Genomic DNA, 23201 nt, shown 5'->3' with positions numbered 1-23201 from the left:
TGCCCGTGCCAAGACTTAAACATCTCCCAGGATTATTATAATAAAAAAAACACTTCTGATTTTCTATTTAAAAATCAGGCTGCCTCTAAACCACACGTACAGCTCATGCCGCTTCTAAAACATAAACATGTTGTTCTGTCCCTCACTTTCTTCCTTGACGACCTCAGTACAGACATTTTACTTTATGCAATATCCCTTATTTGTTTTTCCATATACCCAGCACAGAATTGAATCATTTAATAGAGGCTAACATATTATTCTTCACTTATCTTCTCTAAAAAATGGCTTCCAGCTGACACTCTAAGTTTAATGACAAGTAATAGGGTGGGAACAGGTGGGAACCTAAGGACCTCCTGCTTGCAGCTGCTGCAAATTTTTCATGCATATCTTAGGCGTTAAGACTCCTATTTCACCTGCACAAAGGAAGTTTATCTCAGTTCAAATTTAAGGCTAGTTATTCTCCTCATTTCTTAATCAGACCTATCCCCCTTGCCAGCAGTTGGCTAACTCCTGTTCCTACATACAAAGATCTTTTAAACTTCTGAAGTTTTAGGTAATGCTTTACTGTCATGATGACTGATTCCTTCCTATTGGTGAGAAATTCAGAGTACCAGAAAAACAAAGAGAGTGCGGAGATATTCACTGTGCCCTCAGTACCTCTAAAATACACAGATTAAAATCTATATAACCCCATGTTTTATGTCTATAAAAGCTTAGGGTGAACCATGATGCTGTCCCATCACTCTGCTGTACCTTGCAAATCTCCTGGTGCCCAAATACTGTATAGTGTATAAAATACACTATGCAGAATTTTAAATGCTTTCACCAGATTGGTGCTTTTGCTTTACCTGCTTCCATATGGAATTTCACCAGATCTGTTCTTGGTACGATGTTCTTCCTGCATGGACAGTACAAACTGCTCATAGTACAGCAGGGGGCCTTAGTTAACAAGATGGGCGTAGCTCATGTTTTTATTCAATACTTCTGGGCATTTCTCTGACAAAGAATCATTGTTTAGAGCTCAACTCAATAATAAATACAATTCTGTTGGTTTACAGAGTAAATAATTACTTTATGAAACGACTTTACAAGCAAGGTCAGGGAGATATATATATAGAGAGACAGTCAACACATAGTCCTGCCAGTGAAAGCTGAGAAACATCTCTGCTGAATACAGTAGCAACAGGTTTGCAAGTAACAGACTGTCCAGCCCTCTCCACTATGAAGATAATAAGAATTGTTGCCCTTCTGGGGCTAGAGTTTCTCAGCTGTCTTTCTGGTAAGTTGTTTCTATTGTAGCCTGTACTAATATCTCTGGTCTTCCTGAATCTTTGCCTGTTGAAAGATGGGGTTATGTATGCAGCCTAAAAAAAGAGGTCAACTTTCTGGAGAAGAGACGGCGATGATTTCTCTTTTGATGAAATTCATCCTTGTGCAAATACTATAGATCTAGTGACACATCTGTCTGATTTACGTTTATGAGATTTAATGGGGATAACAGTGCTGCAAGAGGAGAAAAGTTCATATCTTACTTCTTTAGTGAGTCAAAATTTCTGTTTCCACAAACAATTGAAATATTTTATCTTAGGATATTACTTTTGGTTTACTCAGATTAGAAGAAACTTTTGGGAAAACAATCACTTTTCAGTAGTAAGAAAGTGAATTTGGTAACTGATGGGAAATCAATGACTCCAAATGAATATGAATCAAGGACATTGTAAAACTTTTATATTTTATAATCTCTGTTTTTTATTGTAGATGTCGTTACTGGTGGTCAATCGGTGAGTGATCTTTCTAATTTAGTCTTGATTTCTAAGTCCAGATAAATAATTCATAATTACACTGCATTCCAGAGAAGTCTTGAGAGAGACACACAAAGAAAGAGAGAAAGTGAGAGAGAAAGGAAGAAAGAAAAGTTCCCCTCAGAATTATACTACCTCTTTTTCCAAAAATAAGAAAATACCTGTCAGAGAAAGAGATTTTACCATGTGTATGATAAAAGATGGCAATTAATAATGTAGAGTGCAATTCTGCACAGCACAGAGAGACAACAGAAAACCTATACATTTTTTAAAATAACTACCTAAATATTTTCCCTGCCCTGATTCCCTAAGGAGCGATCATTTTTGTCGGTAATGCATGTCTACAGTACTGAATACCTTAACAGTGGAAATGAGCCCATGCATACTGTGAGAAACATGGTGTATTTTGCTCCCTTTCTTCACCATGGAGGAGCAATGGAGGAAAAAAGATCAACGGTAGTATCCCTATGCAAGGAAAACATGATTAACACGAAACACCCTTCTCCCTACCAGACAAATTATACTTTCTGTCCTTTTTAACAGGCCTCCTGCAGCACGTACTTGCTGTTTCCAGGGAAAGACCTTGCTTGTCCCAGGACCTCTGAACCCGTCTGTGGGACTGATGGTGTGACTTACCCCAACGAGTGCTTACTCTGTAGAGAAATCTGGTGAGAATGAGTTCTCCCGATCACTTAAAATACCAGCTCAAGTAGCGGACAACAAAAGCCTTTGGTACTGTGACTAATCGCAGGGTGGTCTAGAAGACTTTTCAGAAGTTGCTGTCTGCCCTAGGGATCTCTTCAGTGACAAAGCTCCTAAGTTTGATTAATTACTGGGGCTTCACAAATGGAGAGACGTAATGAGTGAGATGACTCTATGCTATCGACAGACTTATGCTTCCTTTCCTTCTCTTTATCCCTCTAGGCGTTGCAAAAAGGTTGACAAAAAGCATGATGGAAAATGCATTCAGGTATAGTCCAAGATCCATTCCACTCCTTCTTGAGCTGCACTTAGCAGCGATGTAAAACGATGGCAGGAAGCTAGGCAAGAGGAGCTATTCTTCTTCATGAAAATTACACAATTTCAAAACTATCTATACAAAAATATACACATTCTTTTAAATAGCTACCTAAATATCTTCCCTGCCCTGATTCCCTAAGGAGCGATCATTTTTGTCGGTAATGCATGTCTACAGTACTGAATACCTTAACAGTGGAAATGAGCCCATGCATACTGTGAGAAACATGGTGTATTTTGCTCCCTTTCTTCACCATGGAGGAGCAATAGAGGAAAAAAGATCAACGGTAGTATCCCTATGCAAGGAAAACATGATTAACACGAAACACCCTCCTCCCTACCAGACAAATTATACTTTCTGTCCTTTTTAACAGGCCTCCTGCAGCACGTACTTCTTGTCTTCGGGGAAAGATCTTGCTTGTCCCAGTACATTGGAACCCGTCTGTGGGACTGATGGTGTGACTTACCCCAACGAGTGCTTACTCTGTAGAGAAATCTGGTGAGAATGAGTTCTCCCGATCACTTAAAATACCAGCTCAAGTAGCAGACAACAAAAGCCTTTGGTACTGTGACTAATCGCAGGGTGGTCTAGAAGACTTTTCAGAAGTTGCTGTCTGCCCTAGGGATCTCTTCAGTGACAAAGCTCCTAAGTTTGATTAATTACTGGGGCTTCACAAATGGAGAGACGTAATGAGTGAGATGACTCTATGCTATCGACAGACTTATGCTTCCTTTCCTTCTCTTTATCCCTCTAGGCGTCGCAAAGCAGTTGACAAAAAGCATGATGGAAAATGCATTCAGGTATAGTCCAAGATCCGTTCCACTCCTTCTTGAGCTGCACTTAGCAGCGATGTAAAACGATGGCAGGAAGCTAGGCAAGAGGAGCTATTCTTCTTCATGAAAATTACACAATTTCAAAACTATCTATACAAAAATATACACATTCTTTTAAATAGCTACCTAAATATCTTCCCTGCCCTGATTCCCTAAGGAGCGATCATTTTTGTCGGTAATGCATGTCTACAGTACTGAATACCTTAACAGTGGAAATGAGCCCATGCATACTGTGAGAAACATGGTGTATTTTGCTCCCTTTCTTCACCATGGAGGAGCAATAGAGGAAAAAAGATCAACGGTAGTATCCCTATGCAAGGAAAACATGATTAACACGAAACACCCTCCTCCCTACCAGACAAATTATACTTTCTGTCCTTTTTAACAGGCCTCCTGCAGCACGTACTTCTTGTCTTCGGGGAAGGATCTTGCTTGTCCCAGTACATTGGAACCCGTCTGTGGGACTGATGGTGTGACTTACCCCAACGAGTGCTTACTCTGTAGAGAAATCTGGTGAGAATGAGTTCTCCCGATCACTTAAAATACCAGCTCAAGTAGCAGACAACAAAAGCCTTTGGTACTGTGACTAATCGCAGGGTGGTCTAGAAGACTTTTCAGAAGTTGCTGTCTGCCCTAGGGATCTCTTCAGTGACAAAGCTCCTAAGTTTGATTAATTACTGGGGCTTCACAAATGGAGGGACGTAATGAGTGAGATGACTCTATGCTATCGACAGACTTATGCTTCCTTTCCTTCTCTTTATCCCTCTAGGCGTCGCAAAAAGGTTGACAAAAAGCATGATGGAAAATGCATTCAGGTATAGTCCAAGATCCGTTCCACTCCTTCTTGAGCTGCACTTAGCAGCGATGTAAAACGATGGCAGGAAGCTAGGCAAGAGGAGCTATTCTTCTTCATGAAAATTACACAATTTCAAAACTATCTATACAAAAATATACACATTCTTTTAAATAGCTACCTAAATATCTTCCCTGCCCTGATTCCCTAAGGAGCGATCATTTTTGTCGGTAATGCATGTCTACAGTACTGAATACCTTAACAGTGGAAATGAGCCCATGCATACTGTGAGAAACATGGTGTATTTTGCTCCCTTTCTTCACCATGGAGGAGCAATAGAGGAAAAAAGATCAACGGTAGTATCCCTATGCAAGGAAAACATGATTAACACGAAACACCCTCCTCCCTACCAGACAAATTATACTTTCTGTCCTTTTTAACAGGCCTCCTGCAGCACGTACTTCTTGTCTTCGGGGAAAGATCTTGCTTGTCCCAGTACATTGGAACCCGTCTGTGGGACTGATGGTGTGACTTACCCCAACGAGTGCTTACTCTGTAGAGAAATCTGGTGAGAATGAGTTCTCCCGATCACTTAAAATACCAGCTCAAGTAGCAGACAACAAAAGCCTTTGGTACTGTGACTAATCGCAGGGTGGTCTAGAAGACTTTTCAGAAGTTGCTGTCTGCCCTAGGGATCTCTTCAGTGACAAAGCTCCTAAGTTTGATTAATTACTGGGGCTTCACAAATGGAGAGACGTAATGAGTGAGATGACTCTATGCTATCGACAGACTTATGCTTCCTTTCCTTCTCTTTATCCCTCTAGGCGTCGCAAAGCAGTTGACAAAAAGCATGATGGAAAATGCATTCAGGTATAGTCCAAGATCCGTTCCACTCCTTCTTGAGCTGCACTTAGCAGCGATGTAAAACGATGGCAGGAAGCTAGGCAAGAGGAGCTATTCTTCTTCATGAAAATTACACAATTTCAAAACTATCTATACAAAAATATACACATTCTTTTAAATAGCTACCTAAATACCTTCCCTGCCCTGATTCCCTAAGGAGCGATCATTTTTGTCGGTAATGCATGTCTACAGTACTGAATACCTTAACAGTGGAAATGAGCCCATGCATACTGTGAGAAACATGGTGTATTTTGCTCCCTTTCTTCACCATGGAGGAGCAATAGAGGAAAAAAGATCAACGGTAGTATCCCTATGCAAGGAAAACATGATTAACACGAAACACCCTCCTCCCTACCAGACAAATTATACTTTCTGTCCTTTTTAACAGGCCTCCTGCAGCACGTACTTCTTGTCTTCGGGGAAAGATCTTGCTTGTCCCAGTACATTGGAACCCGTCTGTGGGACTGATGGTGTGACTTACCCCAACGAGTGCTTACTCTGTAGAGAAATCTGGTGAGAATGAGTTCTCCCGATCACTTAAAATACCAGCTCAAGTAGCAGACAACAAAAGCCTTTGGTACTGTGACTAATCGCAGGGTGGTCTAGAAGACTTTTCAGAAGTTGCTGTCTGCCCTAGGGATCTCTTCAGTGACAAAGCTCCTAAGTTTGATTAATTACTGGGGCTTCACAAATGGAGAGACGTAATGAGTGAGATGACTCTATGCTATCGACAGACTTATGCTTCCTTTCCTTCTCTTTATCCCTCTAGGCGTCGCAAAGCAGTTGACAAAAAGCATGATGGAAAATGCATTCAGGTATAGTCCAAGATCCGTTCCACTCCTTCTTGAGCTGCACTTAGCAGCGATGTAAAACGATGGCAGGAAGCTAGGCAAGAGGAGCTATTCTTCTTCATGAAAATTACACAATTTCAAAACTATCTATACAAAAATATACACATTCTTTTAAATAGCTACCTAAATATCTTCCCTGCCCTGATTCCCTAAGGAGCGATCATTTTTGTCGGTAATGCATGTCTACAGTACTGAATACCTTAACAGTGGAAATGAGCCCATGCATACTGTGAGAAACATGGTGTATTTTGCTCCCTTTCTTCACCATGGAGGAGCAATAGAGGAAAAAAGATCAACGGTAGTATCCCTATGCAAGGAAAACATGATTAACACGAAACACCCTCCTCCCTACCAGACAAATTATACTTTCTGTCCTTTTTAACAGGCCTCCTGCAGCACGTACTTCTTGTCTTCGGGGAAGGATCTTGCTTGTCCCAGTACATTGGAACCCGTCTGTGGGACTGATGGTGTGACTTACCCCAACGAGTGCTTACTCTGTAGAGAAATCTGGTGAGAATGAGTTCTCCCGATCACTTAAAATACCAGCTCAAGTAGCAGACAACAAAAGCCTTTGGTACTGTGACTAATCGCAGGGTGGTCTAGAAGACTTTTCAGAAGTTGCTGTCTGCCCTAGGGATCTCTTCAGTGACAAAGCTCCTAAGTTTGATTAATTACTGGGGCTTCACAAATGGAGGGACGTAATGAGTGAGATGACTCTATGCTATCGACAGACTTATGCTTCCTTTCCTTCTCTTTATCCCTCTAGGCGTCGCAAAAAGGTTGACAAAAAGCATGATGGAAAATGCATTCAGGTATAGTCCAAGATCCGTTCCACTCCTTCTTGAGCTGCACTTAGCAGCGATGTAAAACGATGGCAGGAAGCTAGGCAAGAGGAGCTATTCTTCTTCATGAAAATTACACAATTTCAAAACTATCTATACAAAAATATACACATTCTTTTAAATAGCTACCTAAATATCTTCCCTGCCCTGATTCCCTAAGGAGCGATCATTTTTGTCGGTAATGCATGTCTACAGTACTGAATACCTTAACAGTGGAAATGAGCCCATGCATACTGTGAGAAACATGGTGTATTTTGCTCCCTTTCTTCACCATGGAGGAGCAATAGAGGAAAAAAGATCAACGGTAGTATCCCTATGCAAGGAAAACATGATTAACACGAAACACCCTCCTCCCTACCAGACAAATTATACTTTCTGTCCTTTTTAACAGGCCTCCTGCAGCACGTACTTCTTGTCTTCGGGGAAAGATCTTGCTTGTCCCAGTACATTGGAACCCGTCTGTGGGACTGATGGTGTGACTTACCCCAACGAGTGCTTACTCTGTAGAGAAATCTGGTGAGAATGAGTTCTCCCGATCACTTAAAATACCAGCTCAAGTAGCAGACAACAAAAGCCTTTGGTACTGTGACTAATCGCAGGGTGGTCTAGAAGACTTTTCAGAAGTTGCTGTCTGCCCTAGGGATCTCTTCAGTGACAAAGCTCCTAAGTTTGATTAATTACTGGGGCTTCACAAATGGAGAGACGTAATGAGTGAGATGACTCTATGCTATCGACAGACTTATGCTTCCTTTCCTTCTCTTTATCCCTCTAGGCGTCGCAAAGCAGTTGACAAAAAGCATGATGGAAAATGCGTTCAGGTATAGTCCAAGATCCGTTCCACTCCTTCTTGAGCTACACTTAGCAGCGATGTAAAACGATGGCAGCAAGCTAGGCAAGAGGAGCTATTCTTCTTCATGAAAATTACACAATTTCAAAACTATCTATACAAAAATATACACATTCTTTTAAATAGCTACCTAAATATCTTCCCTGCCCTGATTCCCTAAGGAGCGATCATTTTTGTCGGTAATGCATGTCTACAGTACTGAATACCTTAACAGTGGAAATGAGCCCATGCATACTGTGAGAAACATGGTGTATTTTGCTCCCTTTCTTCACCATGGAGGAGCAATAGAGGAAAAAAGATCAACGGTAGTATCCCTATGCAAGGAAAACATGATTAACACGAAACACCCTCCTCCCTACCAGACAAATTATACTTTCTGTCCTTTTTAACAGGCCTCCTGCAGCACGTACTTCTTGTCTTCGGGGAAAGATCTTGCTTGTCCCAGTACATTGGAACCCGTCTGTGGGACTGATGGTGTGACTTACCCCAACGAGTGCTTACTCTGTAGAGAAATCTGGTGAGAATGAGTTCTCCCGATCACTTAAAATACCAGCTCAAGTAGCAGACAACAAAAGCCTTTGGTACTGTGACTAATCGCAGGGTGGTCTAGAAGACTTTTCAGAAGTTGCTGTCTGCCCTAGGGATCTCTTCAGTGACAAAGCTCCTAAGTTTGATTAATTACTGGGGCTTCACAAATGGAGAGACGTAATGAGTGAGATGACTCTATGCTATCGACAGACTTATGCTTCCTTTCCTTCTCTTTATCCCTCTAGGCGTCGCAAAGCAGTTGACAAAAAGCATGATGGAAAATGCATTCAGGTATAGTCCAAGATCCGTTCCACTCCTTCTTGAGCTGCACTTAGCAGCGATGTAAAACGATGGCAGGAAGCTAGGCAAGAGGAGCTATTCTTCTTCATGAAAATTACACAATTTCAAAACTATCTATACAAAAATATACACATTCTTTTAAATAGCTACCTAAATACCTTCCCTGCCCTGATTCCCTAAGGAGCGATCATTTTTGTCGGTAATGCATGTCTACAGTACTGAATACCTTAACAGTGGAAATGAGCCCATGCATACTGTGAGAAACATGGTGTATTTTGCTCCCTTTCTTCACCATGGAGGAGCAATAGAGGAAAAAAGATCAACGGTAGTATCCCTATGCAAGGAAAACATGATTAACACGAAACACCCTCCTCCCTACCAGACAAATTATACTTTCTGTCCTTTTTAATAGGCCTCCTGCAGCACGTACTTCTTGTCTTCGGGGAAAGATCTTGCTTGTCCCAGTACATTGGAACCCGTCTGTGGGACTGATGGTGTGACTTACCCCAACGAGTGCTTACTCTGTAGAGAAATCTGGTGAGAATGAGTTCTCCCGATCACTTAAAATACCAGCTCAAGTAGCAGACAACAAAAGCCTTTGGTACTGTGACTAATCGCAGGGTGGTCTAGAAGACTTTTCAGAAGTTGCTGTCTGCCCTAGGGATCTCTTCAGTGACAAAGCTCCTAAGTTTGATTAATTACTGGGGCTTCACAAATGGAGAGACGTAATGAGTGAGATGACTCTATGCTATCGACAGACTTATGCTTCCTTTCCTTCTCTTTATCCCTCTAGGCGTCGCAAAGCAGTTGACAAAAAGCATGATGGAAAATGCATTCAGGTATAGTCCAAGATCCGTTCCACTCCTTCTTGAGCTGCACTTAGCAGCGATGTAAAACGATGGCAGGAAGCTAGGCAAGAGGAGCTATTCTTCATGAAAAATACAATTTCAATACTGTCTGAAAAGGAATCAAAGTTAAGAATTTATGATTTTCAAGAGTTTATTTTTTAATTTGTTTCAAACAATCAAAATCTTCTATTTCAACTGTGAGTTTTAAAATGTTTTCTTATGTATAACACATAACTTAAAATTTAAAGCTTTTGATTTCAATTATGTTTCAGCATTATCAAAACACTTCCCTGTAGGCTTAGAATAATTTTGTTGAGATGTAGAAATTCTCAGAGGAAATTTGGATTTTGACTAAACCATCATTTTGTTATGGAAAAAATAGTCTATCAGAACTTTTATCATAAGACTTGTTTATCAATATGTAGAGCTACCATGGAGTGGAGATGTATCTATTTTTAGAATAGAGAGATTATATAAAGAAGCACTCTGGGCTGTGCAATTTAACATAATACTGCAATTTTCATCTCAGTACTCTCACAGTAAGTAATGTTTGCAGAAATACTTAGGCAAATGTAAACTCCATTTTCAGAAGTTGTGTAGACATTTCACAGCAAAATTTCCTGTCCCGTCACTGCCATATAACTGGCATTTTAGGCACAGTGGAGTTCATGGTGGAAAAACCCCAAGCTGACACTGAGCCAATTTCAGGGCAGGAAAATGCAGAGATGTTCCAGGATTGTGCTGTTCTCAGAGGCAGAATTTCAGCTAATCATGCTACTTCAGTTGTAATGCGCTGGGGCTGGAAACTCGTGTCTCCATAGAGCTCAATATGTTTACTGCTACCTTGAGGAGAAGGGGAAATGTGTCTTGCACCATGCTCCATTGCACCGGACAGATGTAATGGAGGGCAGAGATTAAAGCTATTGTTCTGTGACTGTTTCAGATCAACTGCGCTGGCTACCTGCGAGCAACCAATGGTGATGACAATATCTGCACCCTGGAGTACAACCCAGTCTGTGCGACCAACGGGATTACCTATGGCAACCAGTGTGAATTCTGCACTGCAGTGGCGTAAGTGAATGGGTGGGTTCACTGCAGTGATTTTTGGATCAGTAGATGCTTGGGTTGATATTTAGAGAGTAAAGAGGTAATTTAATTCCTGAAATGGCTGCCCTACGCTCATTCATTCTCAACTCACTTTCTTCCCAAAGGAATGGAGCTGACATAGAGCTACTCCGACATGGAGACTGTTCGCAGGTAAAGCTCAGAAATCTGCACTATTATCTGTTGTTGCAATACATTATACAGCATAAATTAAATGAAACATAGCTGCATAATAGGAACACTTGCATTATTCTGGCACTAAACTCATGGAATATGGCCTGAAAATAGGATATGAGGAAAACAGTAAAGGTATGCCAGGGTTAAAGGATATGGAAACAAACCCATGGCTCAGATAGCAGTCCCCATGTGTAGGACTCCCAACCTGGAAACACAGCATTTGGCTGCTGCTGAGACCTTCATTCACTGGGAAAAGTGGTTTAGCAGGAGATGCTGTCTCATCCTTTCTGCAGGAGAGCAGGGGGATCATTTATTATCAGAAATACTCATGGATAGTAGCTGTGATTCCTTGGGTGTGGAGTACTTTTTACTGCGCGGCTTGCAACAATCCACTTCCTGTAAATCTGTCTTTTCTAGACTGCACAGCCAAAGTACAGCAGCCAGTGGGAGGGCCAGCCTGGAAACACTGACATGGCCATTTCATTTTCTATGATAGTATTTCTGAGATTTTTTTCTCCCATCTTCTGCACTGCTTGGAATCTGACTTCAGGCTCCAGGCAAGCATGTTCTCTGCCTCTGAGTTTACAGAGCTGCTAGAACAGAACCCTGCCCCTAAAAAGTGGTTTTAGTTTTTGCCATATCACAAACATTAAATAATGTAAATCACTCATGTAGGGAAATACTGGGCACAAAAGGTTTAAAATGTGTTGTTGCTCCATTACCTGCAGGTTGACTGCAGTTACCACCTCCGTGCCAAAGGCATCTGCACCATTAAGTATGAGCCTGTTTGCGGCTCTGATGGCAAAACATATGAAAACAGATGCCGGTTCTGTTATTCAGTTCAGTAAGTATGGAGTTCACCATGTAGTCATAAAACCACTGCTGCATTAGAAGAGCAGAAATACACACGCAGGAGCAGCAGCTGGTCATGAAAGCCCCAGAGCTCTCTTTGAGGCCCCTACGTAAATCCATCTCTGCTGTATGCTCCTGTCCTGACACTCACTCTTCCATGACTCCATAGGCACTGCAGATCTTTAGTCCAAGTGAGTTTCATTTCTCTTCTGCTTCCCTTACAATTGAAGCCAGATTCCCATTTGCAGTCTTGCTGTCTCCCTCCCTCAAAGAGTAATTTAAGCTCTATATGTAGGAGGAGGTGCCCAAAATTACTGGATTTGTCCGAATCTCTTTCACATGAGAAAACATATAACCTGGGGAATCAGGAAGGAGGTCAAATATTAAGTGGAGTACTCTATAACTTGGGCAGCATGAGGGCATCAACTTATTTTGGTAAATAGCAACTGCACCACTGGGACTATCAAGCTGAATTCCATGTTTGTAATTTTGGTCTCCCTCTTTCTCTTTAGACGGAGTAGCAAGCTTCTTTTCCTCAAACATGCTGGGGAATGCAGAGCACTGGCATAGTAGTCTTCACACTCATTTTTCCCTTGCAAAGTCTGCAATCAAACATGCTCTTTCTTGCTCCAGAGGACTGCTGTGTATTGGTCTCTGCTTTGTCTGATCAATAAATTAAATTCAGCCGCTCTCTTTGCCATGGACAGTTTTTTTTTTTTTTTTTTTCCAGGGTGGGGGTAATGTTCTCTTGGGTTTAGGAGCTTATCTGTCAGGCAGGAGTAGTTGTGAAATAAACCACAATAAAGAACAAAGTGTAACGCCCATCACAACAGTCTGAGTCCTGACAGCAGTATGTCACTCCATGCCAAACTACCATCTGTCAAAAGAGAAAACAAACTTCTATAAAATACTGCCACTTTCCTCATTTCTGTTTCTCACAGTGTGTAAATGTGTGCTAGCACACATCTTGTCCTAAATGCACAAGACTTGGCTTTGTAGTTGTAATAGCACTGAGTCTTGGAGGAACTGACCCTTTTAGGAGCCCTGGTGGCATAGGGAAAACGGCCCTGGAGAAACGTGAAATGGCTATGGTGAGCCCTACTTGCTCACACTTGGGCAGGGGACAGGTCTGGCAGTGTGTTATAAAAAGGAGGCTATGGCAAAGTGAAGAAACTATCTCATAAGGAAGAAAATTAGGAACTTCTGCTTCCTTGAAGGGTGTGTTCCCTAGAGACTCTGTTGATCAAGCTGGGTATTGATGTAATGAGCCCTAATGAAGACCAGAGGAGAAATTAGACCAGGCTCAGACTTTCAGCTTGTTTGAGAAAAGATCTGAAAAGTTTCATTTGGAGTGTTTGAGGCACAGGTAGGGCAGGGGACCTCAGGAAAAGGTCTCGAGTTTTCCAGCCCTAGGAAAGAAAGGCTAGATGTGCTGGTAGCTCCAAGATGGTTTCTATCTTGAAAGAAAAGATAATATATGAAGATAATATCTTTGTGGGACCATAAAGAGTGCACTGGATGTGCAACAATACATATGAATGTTGATGACAATGTGCTGTCTTTTTGCATGAGTCAGGTAATGAGTATGCAAACAATAGAGGTGAAAAGTCCCAGGTGACACAGCACACATACTGCCTTCCTCTTCTTTTCTCCACCTTCCATTCTCTTGTTATGTAGCAAGGCAGTCAGTTGTTAAGGTTGATAGTTGGGGGTAAAATCTGACCTCCAAGCTTTCTCTTTAGGTCTTGTTTCCTGAAGTAGACCTTCCCTTGGCCTGGCAATTTTGTCAGTCCTCCTACCAGAAGTTACCCTTTCTCTAGCATTAGAAGAGAGTAGTATCCCATCCTAGGAAAAGAGAAGGAACAGTCTAAGTAGCTAGTGGGAGTGAACACAGGCCTCTCAACGAAGGACACAGCTTTATTGTAATTTCTCATTGGCCAAGAGGTTTACTGAGTCGTCACAGACTAGCTGAGACATGGCCATAGCAGGCAATTTCTTTCAACAGTAAAATCCTAAGTTAAGTCTTCTTTGCAAGTGAATTGTGATGGCAGTTTCTGCCTGAAGAAGCCTGATATTTTACTTAGGAACTCAAAAGACTTTGGAAAAGCTCAAATAAGCTACTCATGTACAGGGAAAGGGAGGGCAAGTGGCAAGCACAGGGTATACGGTTGTAGCCTAGATGCCTTGGAAGCCTCCAAACTCCAACACTTTAGACAAAGAAAAGGTCTGTGTCATCTAAGACTAGAGATTTGCCCACCATAGTGTTAATATTTGGCTTGATACCAGTGAGACGTTGTCCAACTACACCCATTAGACTGGAAATCAAGTTCCAGGTGCCTTTCTTTCATCCCGGATTTCCAGGCAAGTCAGAGGTCCAGAAGAATTTCCTCACCTACACTAGTAAGTGGTCTGTTTCAGATGTTACAAAGAAGTGGAAAAAGTGGTAATAAAGGTAATCACTTGTCTGGCAATTTAGTCTCTTCCTCTCCTCAGCCTGCAAGGAATTGGTCCCTGTGGTACATCTTCTAAAGCTTTATCCAGAAAAATATGCTGCAGCAAATAAAACATTTGGGTAGATAAAGAACTGAAGTATTAATGCTGTGGTCATGACCAGTCAGGTATGAAACCAGAAAAGAAAAACAAGTAGTTCTGTGAGCAGCAGAACTAAGTGTGATTTTGAATGGATCTGCGGCTGACTGACTTGATAACTAAATTATACTAAAGGCTGCATAGTGAGCTCACCCTTATTTGACATCAGAGAATTCACCCATCAGTCATGGTTTCTCTACTATGTGGATTTTATATCCAGTAAGTTGGAAACTCTAATGCTTTCCCAGATATACGGCACTCCTAACATTACTCTCCTGCAGAAATTCTTTCCCTTGTTGGCTGAGGACATTAGTAGAGTCTTTCCTCTGACCAATTGTCTCTTGTTACAAAGTGTACAAAAACTTGATCTTTTCTTTCACTCCAGTGTCAAATATGGAAGGAATCAGTTACAGATTCAAAATTTACTGAGAGAACTGGTAGACAGACATATATTCAGAGTGCTCACCTAAGTCTTGTTTCCTTAGGAAAGCATACTAAGAATTTTACATGATTCTTCTTATCGGAACAGATATTTTGCAAACAGTGCAGCTGAACACAAACCTTTGCAAAGTGTCAGCTGGAAATAGAGCTCAGGTCTCATGATTCTCCATCAAATTCCCCTAGTTGCCACTTACTGTGGGAGTAGAGCCCTAACATATGTTTGTGGATATGGAGAACTGGAAAACACTGACAGCTATAGTTTAAATTGTTCAAGGAGGGGAGTCAGCAGTCCTATCCGGGACTCCGCATGCAGCCATGAGAATATGTCACATCAGTGTGTTTCTCCACCCAAACCCAACAAATTTAGAACCATCTTCAAAAATAGACAGGGAACAACGTATAATTGGTTTCACAGACAACACATTCTAATGCTGTGATTTATTTCATAATGTCTAGTAAGTGTCATCACGCTGCACTCAAAACCTCAGAGCTGGTATTCAGCAAGGGCCCAGAGAATGAAAATTACCAGCTTCCCTGATGAATCACTGCTTTGAAAATTCACCCGTGTGAGAATCTTGTGACTATTTAGAAAAAAAATATTACACGCCTGAGTCTATCACTCATATAATTAGCCCTTCTTTCTAGGTTTGATGTGGATAGGACAGCATTCCTAAAGCACCATAAACATGGACAGGACCAATAATGACTTTAGAAATGAAGTGGAGAAGTTCTCACAATTAAGGTGAGGAATGAGGACAGCTACTGATGGGCACATAAATACACAGAGAGGCAGGTTCATGAGCGCATTGTAGGCTCTGTTGCTGAGACATCACCTCCAGAATAGACCACTTGACTTGGACTAAAGAGCTACTTGCAGCATGAAGGCCACAGGTGTCTTAGTGCTTCTCAGCTTGCTGTTGCTGTCTTTCTTCTCCGGTAAGTCTTCTTTTCTGTAGCCTAGAAAGAAACTGTCCTGACAACAGTAAACTTCAGAAAGCCTTGATCTCTAGATGACAGGTGTGAAGATAAAGCTGAGCAAGTGGAAAATATCTGCTTTATTTGCTCACTTGGACAACAAGTTTCCACCCCTTGTGCTCTTCCACAGTGACTAACGCAGGGAAGGTGTCACTGGGAGACGAAAAGATCAAATTCTAAGTGTCTGTTTCAAAAAATGTATCAAAGCAGAATGTAATTATTAATTTTGGTATGAATGCTAGCTGGAGAGGTTTGCTGAATCAGTTAAAGAAAAAACTTGCACCTAATGGTCATCGGTTCTTGTTTTGATTGTGAGCGTCTTGGTATTTGGTGTTTTCTTTTGAGATGTGGAAACATGTAATTAGATGAAAGTTTCAGCTTTCATTTCTGTTGCAGAGAAAAGCTTGAAAATTAAATTCAAATGTCCTCAAGGACAAAGAGGGCAAATTTAAAGGATCCAGCATTTATTTATCTTGAGATTTTCACATCTTTTTGATGATTCGGGGAAGCTGATTGATGATTTTTGAACATATAGGTCACATCAGTGCAATCAATTGCATATGTCCAGCTGACCCAGCTCCAGAAGGTTTGTGGCAACAGTTATTGAACAATATGCAGACCAAGAATTATTTATACTTGTTTTTCTGTGAATAATCTGAATAAAGAATTCACTTGAGAAAATTGCAAGCTGTGCATGGAGAGAAGAGGTGAATTACTTTGTACACATTAGTCATTATGAAATATTCATCTATCTCTAATTGACTCTTAATTGGGATTGGGTTCCATCAGAGTGCTGAAACTTCCTTCCAAAGCTGGGGAAAATGCTCTGTGATTTCCTATAAAATAAATAGATGTCAAGAGACATCATTACAAAGTCTTGTATAGCTGCATGTAATATTTATTAAAAAAAGTCTAATGAGCTATTTTGTAAATAATATACAGAGAGCCATAACAGTGACTTTACAATTAATGACGCCTAGCCTGATCAGAGGATGTGATAAATATACCAGTGGCAGGGACAAAACATGGAAATGCATTAGAATTGGAAGAAGAGGTAGGGTGGGTTGATAGATAATGGTCTAGCTGATTGGATGCTGGGTGGGATTTCCAGCCTGCATAGTGAGGGGGCCCAAGTGGAGTACAAAGTCTTCTCACCTCCTGCCCAGGTTCACTTCTGCTCAGAGCCACCTGGTGAGACACTGGCAGTGACCGCACTTCTCCGAGCAAGTACAGCAGCAGCTTCTGGCATTCAGCACACTGCTGTAATCCTCCCCAGCTAGACACACAACCTCACATCCAAACTGCTGCTGCCTCACTGTCATGTGAGATGCTGGGTATTTGGCTGTCCCACATACAGAGAGTACTGGTGGACCACATCCTGTAGATCCGCATTCAGTCTTCCCCTAAGTGCCAGGATCCCCCTTAAAGAGATCACAGGGTTGCCCTGTCCCACAGGTATGACTCAACCTGTGCATCTGACTGCCGTCTTTGCAGTGAAGAAATATAAAGGGGCTATGACTGATTATCTTCAAGCCCAGACCCTGTGGTTACAGTGAGCATTTTGCTCTCTTACAGACTGGCACTGCCTGTTCTGCTCAGTATCACAGTGTGACACCTCTTTGTATCTCATCCTGGATGAAGTTCTTCTGGGAGAGTCTCTGAGCCATATCATACTTTTGATGGCTCTAAAGCTGACCACAGAACCTTCTGCTACAGCTTCACAGAATGCTGCTGTTAATAATACCAGCCATTTTCACTATATAGAGCTGCAGGAGACTCAAAGCTCAAAAAATGAATATAAAGAATTAAAATCTTTGTTGAGTGCAGCTCCAATTCTGATATGGCAGCTTGCTTCCATTGGAGTGGCTGCCTTCCAAGGAGATTGGTTTATATATGTAAGGTGCAGTTAGCAGATGAATGAATATGTTATTTTAATAGCATTTGTCAAAAAGCAAAATACTGAAAAGCAGTTCAGATAAAGTTTCCTGCCCCCTCCTCCACTACACAGGATGACAGAGTAGGGGAAACCTAGAGCATATGTCACTGTGTTTGGGGAAAAGATTTGTGACTTTCATACAGCTTCTTTCAGAAAAGAATGCTGAATTGCATAAAATCTCTGTGTTTTTCTTCCAGATGCAGCAGGTCAAGACATTGAAGAGGTTAGTGCAGCTGTTTCTGCTTACTGAATCTGCATTTTCTCCTGATTCTAGACAAATGGTTTTGTAACCCAGATCTTGGTGCATGGTAAACACTTTTTAATTTCTGGTGGGACCAGGTGCATCCTTCCAAGTTGTTCCAACCTTTTTGGGCGTTCACCATTGTATAAGGGACGTAATATGTGACCATGCTAGCAAGTACACCAGGGAAATAGACAACTAGTTTAGCAAATGCCTCCCAGGATTAGGTGCAGAGTGTTTGCACAGTGTTGTATTCATATGCTTAGCCTTGCAACACTGCTTTTGTCCACTTTGCTCCACTATCCAATCTTCTCATGAAACAAATGGGATATTGAGAGTATTTTATTCCCCCCAAACCAGGTTCATTACTGGGAATTTGTCCAGAGACAAAATATCTGCACATTTCCTGGACACCATTTTTAATCCCCTAAAAACTGTGTCTTTTTCTCATTCTGCTGGGAAGGCAGAAAGCTCAGCAATCACGAAGCTGAGCACACTGTTTCACAATGCTCATGATGCCATTTAGCAGTGAGCTAACTTGGGGCCAAGTGCCTGAAAGAACATCAATGCTGACTCTTCTCCTACATGCCTGGGCTAATCCACTTTTGTCTTCAGAAGATGAGAATTTCTCCCAGGTAATCACAACTTCCCTCCTCAGACACAGGGCTGAAATTTCCGTGAAACACCACTTCTGCTCACTTCTGATAGGCCTTTTTCTTTCACAAAATAGGCAATATCATCACTGCTCCTTTCAGTCCTCTCGACAGAAAGAGAATTATATTGGTGACCTTGTTTCTCACTAGAGATGTGAAACAAAGAAAGAGTACGGGAGTCCTAAAAGCTTTTTTTTTAATTCCTTTTGCAGATTTGTAGAGAGTTTACAAACAGAAGTGTGTACTGTACGAGGGAGTCCAATCCTCACTGTGGCACGGATGGCGTAACGTATGGAAACCGGTGTGCCTTCTGCAAGGCAGTTCTGTAAGTGAAAGTGAAGGGAATTGAAATAATATATAGGGTTGGCCCAGGTTTCATGTATGCAATGATGTTCTTCATGGAGGGGAGGCCTGGCATCCAGGCTGCTCCTCCTGTATGGACTGGTCCCTGATTCCTGCCAAATATAACATTTCCTCCTTGGAACAGAGCTACCTGAATGCTATGATTCTGGTTGCCATGCAGAGAGACAGCATAGGGCCTGGGAGCCAATTACATTCTACCTAAACCTACTGTGGGGACTAAATTGATCCACAGCATATCCCACTGTATGCCAGAGGCTGAAACTCCCACTGCCCAAGCCTCTGGGTACTGACAAGTGTCTGGGGGAATGCAGGAGTTGAGCCACATCAAATTGTTGCTGAAAAGTCTGGCTGGGCTTTGTTGAACAAGACATAGCCTCAGAGGAAGAACCAGAGTTTACCCTTTTCTGGAGCTCTGTTTCCCCATCTCCTTCTTTAAAGGAGATGTAATTGGAACCAGCACTTCTGGATCAAATGTGCTTGCAAAACATCAATTTCTCCCCAGCAGTCATACACATTTTAGTGCTTACTGAAGACTGCCACCTCGCAGGGGAAATTTGAGAAGAGAAAGGAGAGGGAGAAAGCAGCTTGATATTCCTTGTGAGGCTCCAGGGTTTGCTAGCATCAGTGAGGCAGATGGTCCTCTTCTGACGGATCAGTTCCTTATTCCGCACTGCTGTGTCTGTGTTGTCTGTTATATACTACTCTGCCTGAGTCTGCCTTGCTCCTTTTATAGGAAAAGTGGAGGAAAAATAAGATTGAAGCATCTGGGGACATGCTGAATCCTCACTGTCACTAAGCATTAAAAGCTGATCAACCTTCAGCAACGGTTGCAGACACCTGTGCGTAGACATGGGAGCAGCTTGCCCTCATCTCCGACATCTCCGCTCAGTAAAATGAAACTCAGCACAATTCTTTGGTACAAGCAACGATTCCACTGGTTTCCCATGGAGCTCTGTCTTCTCTTATGCGGTAGCCCTAGCTCTTCCACCCAGTCCCACCTGACAAATTGGCACATGCCTGCCAGCCAGCCAAGTAGTACCTGGGCTCCTCCTGCAACCCTTCCCATCCTGCAGGGTGGGGGAAAGCGTGACTCTTTATCCTTTACTCAGCCTCCTTAAACATGTCTCTCCCTCTCCCAGAGGTTACTGTGGGAGGGTGACAGGACAGCTAGTGAACAGCATGACTGCATATGTCTCATCTTTGGAAACCGGAGACAAGCAATCTGAAGACTAGGGAATATTGCTCCAATTAAGCCTGTAACAAGACGGTGGCAGGTTGAGGCTGGCTCTAGACAGAAGCAGGGAGGCTTTTCTTTCTAAAGCAGCTCTTTCTTCTTTGGTCTAAGGAAATGCTTTGTCTTGAAAACTGTGACTATCAACAGCATTAGTTTCCTGTTGCAAAGTGGCTTCTCATGCTAATAAATACTGTTTAGAAGAGCACCACATTGTACAAAGTGTCAATAATTTTAAAAAATTCCTGGAGGAGAAAAGCTGTGGGCTTCCTCTCCCTTTCTCTAGGATAAACATTCCCTGAATTACCCACAGACCTTCATTTTCTGGGAGCAAGTGCTTGTATTTATTTACAAATTTTAATGCACATCATAGACTTTATTCCTTTCTTTACTTTTCACAGTACTGCCCTCTCTCTTCTTAATGCTGGTTGGAAAATCCTTCTTTGAGTGAACATGAGAAAATAAACTCTATAGCTTCTCCTCATTCACTGTGCAAAATTCACACAGGGAAATACTTGAGGCATCTCCTTGTTAAAGCATTGGCAGCAGATCAATGGGCAACTAGTTTCTTAATGTTAAACATTTAACTTTCAAAAGGAGCTTTAGATATTATCATGAGCCTCAGGGGTCAACATACTTTGCAAGCACCTAAATGCTGAGCATCTGAACTCTGGACCTCATTTGGACAGAGCTTGAGCATTTGCCTATCATATCACAACATTTGCTTTGAACTAAATTGAAGCACAATGTCTAAACAGAGAGGCCTTAGCAATGCGCTCAGCACACCCAATGCTGCCTTCTTTTATGATAACTCACGTTTGCAATGACAATTCTGGCAAATCCTTTGTCACTTTGTGAATGTCCTAGGCAGCGTTCAGGATGCATCCAGCCAGCAAGTCAAACCATGCAGGCGAAACCCAACGGAGGCTGCTTCCAAAGTTTGATCAGATCAGCTGTGTTTAAACCTAATGTTTTCCCATCATAACTTACTGGATTCTTGCAAAATCTGCTGCCTCTTCCAGGAAGAACACTGCACCTCTCCGTGTCCCAGGTTGTGCATCCAGGGAAAGCGCACTTGTTCGGTTTCCAGTTTAGATATCATATTAGTAAACACAACACCAAGACATCCAGAACATGTGTAAGATCAAGGGGAGCAGGAAATGGCTCCTGTACAAGGAAAGGTGGTCATGAAGGACTGGGAAAGTGGCAAGACCTTCCTCGTCATTCCTCCTGCTCTGAGAGGAGGTTGGGCTAGATGACCTCCTCATGTCCTTTCTGACCTGAGTTATCCTATGATGATCCCACTGTGTAGTGTGGCTCTGGAGCAGCACTGTACTCAGAGCACAGCAGCGAAGAAACACCTGCTTTTAAGATGGCAACTGACATTTTAAGGGAGGGGATGACACAGTGCTACACCTGAGATGGCCCGGAATAGCCCTCAGGGACACCAAAAATCTCACAGCCTATTCCGATATCTAATTCTTTTTAATTTGGAGGGTGAAATAACATGGACAGATCACAAGAGAGCATAAACTCTGAGACTTCACTAGTTAATAATCATTCTGTATTTTGCTATTGCAGTGCAAATAGCAAAAACACCTCTGCACCTCTACAGACTCGATGATCGTCTACACCATCTGTGCTGAAAGAGCAGAGAAAGCAAGTGAGAAGCTGTGAAACCGAATTTCCCTGCAACGCCTCACCTCTGTCTTGTTGTTCTGGCTACTGTGTGTTAGCCTTGCAGACCTGGTCGCCCAGCGGAATTGGCCCGCAGAGGTGAGACCTCGCCAGTTCCCGCCCTTTCCGTGTCCCCCAAAGGAAGTGCGCGGTGTCCGTCAGGTCGGTCCCCTTGGTGGTGGCGGGGGGCAGCGCTGAGGGGGCTGGTCCGGCAGCGACAGAGCCATGCTCCGACCCTGCTCGCTTTGCCCCATCTTGTTGGGATTTGCGGGAATCAGAGCTGAGCCTCGTCCTTCTAGACGCGGAGGGGCCCGGTGGCCCTGCTGGGCCTGGTGCTGGCCACCATGGCCTGCGTGTGCCCTGGTGTCTTCCCCTGTCACAGGGGGCAGCCGATGCCGGGGCTGCCTCCACCATCTGCCAGCGTCTCCTCCTCCTCCCCTTGCCACCCCATGCTCCTCTGCTTGGAGGCCTGCCTGTAGCATCCCCTTCCCCAGTCCCTGCCAGAGACGCCTTTGGGGTCGATGGGCAGCGCTGAAGGAGCAGCCCGGCTCCTCACCTGGTGATCAGGGTGTCCCAAGGTCGTCTCTCCTTCCTCTGCTTTTAACCCACCAACTGTTCTCTGTAGAAAGCCTAAAAGTCCCTGGAGCAGACCCAGACACGAGTCCCCTCCTTGCAGAGTGCCTAGCTTTGCTTTTCACCAGTCCTTCCCGTTGTCTGTAGGCTAATGCAGTCCACAGCTCTGCTCCTCATCTTGTCTTATCTAAAGGACAAGGACTATGGCACTTTCTCTGCACGGGGACTCATGGCATGGGGTAAATACAGAAGCATGTCTTAATAATCGACCCACTAATAATAATTATAATCACAGAACATAATTGCACATGGAAACATAAAGGCAAAATAATACCAGGAGTTTCTTCCCAATTGTATGATCTGTGTGGTTTTGGAATAACTTTCAAAGGGAACGGAGGGCTTTCACGACATGTGCTACTTTGGTCAAAGGTGACTTAGTTTGCTGATCCTGGTCCTGCTGCTCTGATTCTGTGAGACTGTAATGTGCCAGAGATGGTGACCATAAAAGACTGCACTGTCCAGTCTAAAACAGATTTCATGGGAATTTCATTTAATCCTAGGTCCAAGAGATCATTAAATATTCCCTGGACGGTTATCCTGGCTGTAGGCCTTTCCCAAGACCTGTCCCCTTCAGGTTTAGGGAATGCGACATCCAGCTTGCTACCAGCATGGAATGCGTGCAGTGTGGTCCTACTCTACGACTTGTGTTGTAGTGAAAATTGAGCACTTCTTGGAAAGCGTGTGAGTCAGAGAAGCTGGGTGGCTGTCACCAGGAGCAAAGGGATCTGCAGAAGTGCCATCTGACTGTGTGAAAGAGAACTTGT

At 42.7% G+C, this 23201-nt stretch overlaps 1 protein-coding gene and 4 long non-coding RNA genes across 5 annotated transcripts in view; all 5 read left to right on the top strand.

Moving 5' to 3' along the window:
• The first annotated feature begins 1758 nt into the window (after positions 1 to 1758).
• Positions 1759 to 19767, top strand: LOC112994364 (ovomucoid-like). Its single transcript, XM_064521244.1, has 10 exons — positions 1759 to 1781; positions 2727 to 2772; positions 3194 to 3318; positions 7815 to 7860; positions 10509 to 10636; positions 15591 to 15664; positions 16239 to 16289; positions 17837 to 17862; positions 18746 to 18858; positions 19630 to 19767. The coding sequence occupies exons 1-10, from the start codon at positions 1759 to 1761 to the stop codon at positions 19673 to 19675; spliced, it is 678 nt and encodes a 225-aa protein (XP_064377314.1). The 3' UTR covers positions 19676 to 19767.
• Positions 4046 to 6196, top strand: LOC135329979 (uncharacterized). The gene is made up of 6 exons (XR_010391692.1): positions 4046 to 4166; positions 4423 to 4468; positions 4890 to 5014; positions 5271 to 5316; positions 5738 to 5862; positions 6119 to 6196. It is a non-coding gene; the product is annotated as an uncharacterized LOC135329979 (long non-coding RNA).
• On the top strand, positions 6590 to 7633 carry LOC135330025 (uncharacterized). The gene is made up of 3 exons (XR_010391738.1): positions 6590 to 6710; positions 6967 to 7012; positions 7434 to 7633. It is a non-coding gene; the product is annotated as an uncharacterized LOC135330025 (long non-coding RNA).
• Positions 11593 to 12387, top strand: LOC135330027 (uncharacterized). Its single transcript, XR_010391740.1, has 2 exons — positions 11593 to 11690; positions 12211 to 12387. It is a non-coding gene; the product is annotated as an uncharacterized LOC135330027 (long non-coding RNA).
• A 1561-nt stretch (positions 19768 to 21328) lies between the features above and the next one.
• The window catches only part of LOC112994357 (uncharacterized), a 23766-nt gene continuing 21893 nt past the window's right edge, over positions 21329 to 23201 (top strand). The window contains exon 1 of the long non-coding RNA XR_003261930.2: positions 21329 to 21903. This is a non-coding gene — a long non-coding RNA (uncharacterized LOC112994357). The remainder of the gene's footprint in view (positions 21904 to 23201) is intronic.

Source organism: Dromaius novaehollandiae, chromosome 15 (genome assembly GCF_036370855.1).
Source record: "Dromaius novaehollandiae isolate bDroNov1 chromosome 15, bDroNov1.hap1, whole genome shotgun sequence".
NCBI classification, from domain to species: Eukaryota; Metazoa; Chordata; class Aves; order Casuariiformes; family Dromaiidae; genus Dromaius; species Dromaius novaehollandiae.
Note: the sequence above shows the minus strand (reverse complement) of the source record. Positions and strands in the feature narration are given on the sequence as shown.